Consider the following 4047-nt stretch of genomic DNA (forward strand, 5'->3'; position numbering starts at 1 on the left):
AAAAAAGGGGACACATCAACCAAAGTAATAAAATTATATCAACAGCCATGTTTGAGCCCCCTCCCTCTGCCAGCCTCCCTGCGTACGCAGGGAAAGTGAGCGTCAGGAAAAAGGCGGGTTCAAACAGTGTTTCCAGTCGTTCAATGGGGCTCGGGACTGCCAATCAAATGTGCCCGTTTTCTATTGGCTTAACCTCTTTCGCATTTATCGTGCCATCTCGTCAAGCTACTGCTGTGTAATCACAGGTAACTTTCTTGCGATAGTCTTCCGCTGGACGACCTAGTACTCCAACCGATTCTGCAAATTGAGGATTACAGAGAGATTTTAAAAAAGCGAGCGCTGGGATCAAATATATTAGTCGCTATTACCTACAGCGGGATATTAACGTGGCGTTTTTCGTATGTAAAAATACCCCGTCTCTCAAAGGCGTTTGAAATCGGACACCGCTGGCGTTGGGGCCCTCACTTTTGTGCGGAGGGATACGTTGTTGCGTCTGACAATGTGGACGGAGGTGGAGAAGATGTCTGCGAGAAGAATGAAATCATCTCAGTTGTAACAACAACAAAAAAAGAGGGGGAGACGCGAGATTAGTTACTATAATAGAATTGTTTGCATACAGACTTGTTAGGGTTAAAGCGAACACGTGGGCGCCGTGTGAAGAGCGCGTTTTCCTGGACAAAAGGAAGACGTCCACTGTGCTCCAATGCGTTTCATGCACTGAGGTCGAAATTCTCTCAACTTTTATGTTTTTCTCACTCGCCTTTCTTTTTACTGTTGGATACCAGACGCACGGACAGGAGAGGTAAACACACACTCTTCCACCTATTGTTTTTCGGGAGGGGGGGGGGAAAATTGCACGACTTTAATAGGTTTCATTGACGCCGATTTTTGGAAAAGTTTTTGGGAATGTGTGGTTAAAAGCGGGGGATGTAAGTTTTTGTCTGCTTTGAGGTGGCGAGCCAGAGTGCGTTCACGGACAGGAGGAAATTACTCCTTTGTTCTACAAAAACGTCAAATGTTAGCCTGCACAACGGGCACCGGTTTGATTCCCATCGTATTTGTCTGCCGTTTGCGCCAGACTGTATGTGCAAATGTGAAATCTTAGCGTTTTGAAGGTTTTAGCCTAACTTTGTCATGTCCAGGCCTACATCTTGTATTTCCATTAGAGCCCCTAACAAACTTTCTCTGAAGCAGTCCCCCCCCTTTTTTTTGCTCGCCCTTTAAACATTCCTTTATGGAAATGTCTGGCCACCAGCTAGACTTTATTTTATTGCACATTTGGCAGGAAATTCCTCCTGCTCCCACCCCCACTCTCCTTCACTCAACTCCCTCATAATGCTCGACTTCAACCCGAATATGTGAAAGAAAGGGCTCAGTATTTGTGACATGAAATTTAGAGCTCCAATGTCAGTGCTTTGTTTTTTAACCCCCTTTCACCAGGAAGACAGCTGGAGATTGTGGTTTTGGTAGTTTTAGGATGATGTCAACCTTGTTGGAACATAGCAGTAGCCCTGGATGTGGCTTAGTGGATGGGATCAGATATTGTGGGGTGCGAGATGTTTATGATACTTGTTAAAAACAACTTAGCTGACTATTACTTGGACGTAAACATCACTTTGTTTGGGGGCAGTATTTCAGTCAACAATTTTAAGTTGTTCCTTCAGGAATAACATTGGGATAACACATGCATTTAAGAATGAGCACAGTAATCCATAAGTAATTACAGGTTATTGTTTGTTTATTTTGTTTTTCACCTAATTTATCCCATTATTAATTGTGCCATTCTTGGTCGAATGTCTAAACAAACCTGGGTTTATAAACGTAAATATCGTCTAAACAAAGCATCTGTTCAGCTTGGTGTTTTGTTTCAGTGGAAGTGCAGGATCTCTTTTGTACAGAATGACCTGGCTTCCTTGCCTTGTGTGGGGTGACAAAGACCCCTAATCTGCTTTCTTCAAATATTGATCCAGCAGTAGCTGAAGGTGCCATTTTGCTACATTAAGCCCCTCCATGTGTTCTGCTTCGTAGAACTTGGTGGCCATATATTTGAGATTGGTAGTTTATTTTCCTGGCATGTATGAGTTGTTTTTTTGCCCCCCCATTTCAAAAAGGGAGAAGCAGAAAGGTTGGTCATCCTGGCCACAGTTTAAAGTTGTTTTGACTTTTCTGTCTCAAGGTTAAATTAGTTTTAATAGCCTTAGTTTTCCAGACTTTTTAACCTCCAAAAGTGAGTAGTAACATTTTCATTCTTGTATGTAAGGTAGGCAACTATTGTATTTTTGCGTGTTTCACAAATTATCCATGTTAAATTCTCAGAGTTCCCTTTGTTTATGTTTTCTTGTCATTGTAGGCTTCATATTTTCTGTTTAGAATTTTGTTTGTTTGTTTATTTATCTTTATTGCTTCAATATAGAGTCATGCTAAATTGCGAAAGAGGCCGTAAAAGCACACCACCTGTTGGTGCCTCTAATTTTTCTTTGGTCCCCTCGCCTCCCAGTTTCCTGAGACTTTCAGAACCACCGCTCAGCATCAGTGAGCAACCTCGGGCTTATGTTGGAATGCAGCACATAGGCTAAATCCAGTATTCATGCTCACTTTACCATTTGACAAGGTTCTTTCTTAGTTGACATATGGTAATTTGGTAATGACGTGTTTGCATACAGTCATTAGCTCTGCTTTTCACCCCATTTCCTTCGGCTAACAATAGTCCCAATTATGTCTGTAATTGTAAATGTATTACATTCTCTGTTATGTAGCATTGATTGACATGCAGTTGTGTTATTTGCTGGGATTGCTTAAAATGAAAGCCATTTTTTTTTTAAATCAATTGCTTGGAAGTGGTTTGACTGAAGGTACTATATTCATAAGGTGTTTATTTTCCTCCCCCACTTTGACTGGGAATGGTGGTGGCTGAAAGAAATGAGCATTTCTAGGTAGACCTACCTCAAGTCTGTAATGTGATCCAGTTTTGTCAGTCCTCATTGCCCAAAATTTTGGTGAGGTGTAGAGAAGAGTTTAGTGGATGATCATTGATTTCCACCCCCTCTCCCTAATATGTATTGAACCTGAACAGAAAATTTAAATATACACTGCTGTCTCAAATGTAATATATTTGGAAATATTAAGACAGTTTGCTTTACTTAACAAAAATGCTGATTTAGTACTGTTTCAATAGCCAATGAGAGATTAACAGTTTGCCTGTATGGTTTGTCTGAGCTTGTAATATAGTAAATGTTGATTAATTTGAATTAATTTTTAATGTTACTTTCCGTGTTTTTTAAAAAAGCTACATTTAACTTCTCTTTGTATTTAGTAGTGCCATTAAATCCTGTATCATCAAATTTCTCTCGTAGGGTTTATTAGAGACGGAAGGGTATGAACGAACAGCAGCAAAGAATGGCTGCAGTGGGAACTGACAAGGAACTCAGCGACCTCCTGGATTTCAGTGCGGTAAGAGAGTGGGCGTATGGTCTGGGGTGGTTCGGGGTGTCGGTGGGAAGAAGAGAGTGCGATACCGATTTGGGTGCCAGCATGCAGGCGAGAGCTAGAGGTTAGTAGTGGGAAAAGGGCTGAGGAGAGAAAATTAACGGGGAGCTTAATTTCTCAGGAAATTTGAATAATGTTTTAAAATTTGGTCGTGTCAGCTAAAGATATTTCAGTCCTTCATTCTTTGCATGGCAGAGGTATTGTTGATTACATCAAAGCGCAGCCAGTAAAATGCAGCCATACCTCACATGTACTGGAGAAAAGGCTTTCAGTACTTAACGTAAATGTAGGTTGCTCCAGATAAGTAGGTGATAGGTAAAATGGAGCACTGGTGAGAATTGGCTTAAAAGAGTGGCAGGCAGTGAGTATAAAAATTAAGGATGGGGTGAGTCTTTACTTTAATAAATTCTTTAAATAATGGTTGAGATGCACCAGCTGTTCACAAGCCAAATGTGGGCTGGGCTGTGGCGGGAGTCCGGCCGTGCTGCAGCCGAATATCTCAGCCGGACCCTTGGCTGTTTGACTAAGAGCGGCTTGCGGCAGCAATGCAGCCATAACACT

The 4047-nt window shown here is 41.6% G+C and overlaps 1 protein-coding gene across 1 annotated transcript in view; it reads left to right on the top strand.

Moving 5' to 3' along the window:
• Positions 1 to 254: 254 nt before the first annotated feature.
• Positions 255 to 4047, top strand: part of tcf3b (transcription factor 3b) — a 100647-nt gene continuing 96854 nt past the window's right edge. Inside the window, exons 1-2 of the mRNA XM_034180234.1 lie at positions 255 to 802; positions 3354 to 3450. Coding sequence (XP_034036125.1) covers positions 3376 to 3450 — 75 coding nt within the window. The 5' untranslated portion in view covers positions 255 to 802; positions 3354 to 3375. The remainder of the gene's footprint in view (positions 803 to 3353; positions 3451 to 4047) is intronic.

This window comes from Thalassophryne amazonica, chromosome 10 (assembly GCF_902500255.1).
Source record: "Thalassophryne amazonica chromosome 10, fThaAma1.1, whole genome shotgun sequence".
NCBI lineage: Eukaryota > Metazoa > Chordata > Actinopteri > Batrachoidiformes > Batrachoididae > Thalassophryne > Thalassophryne amazonica.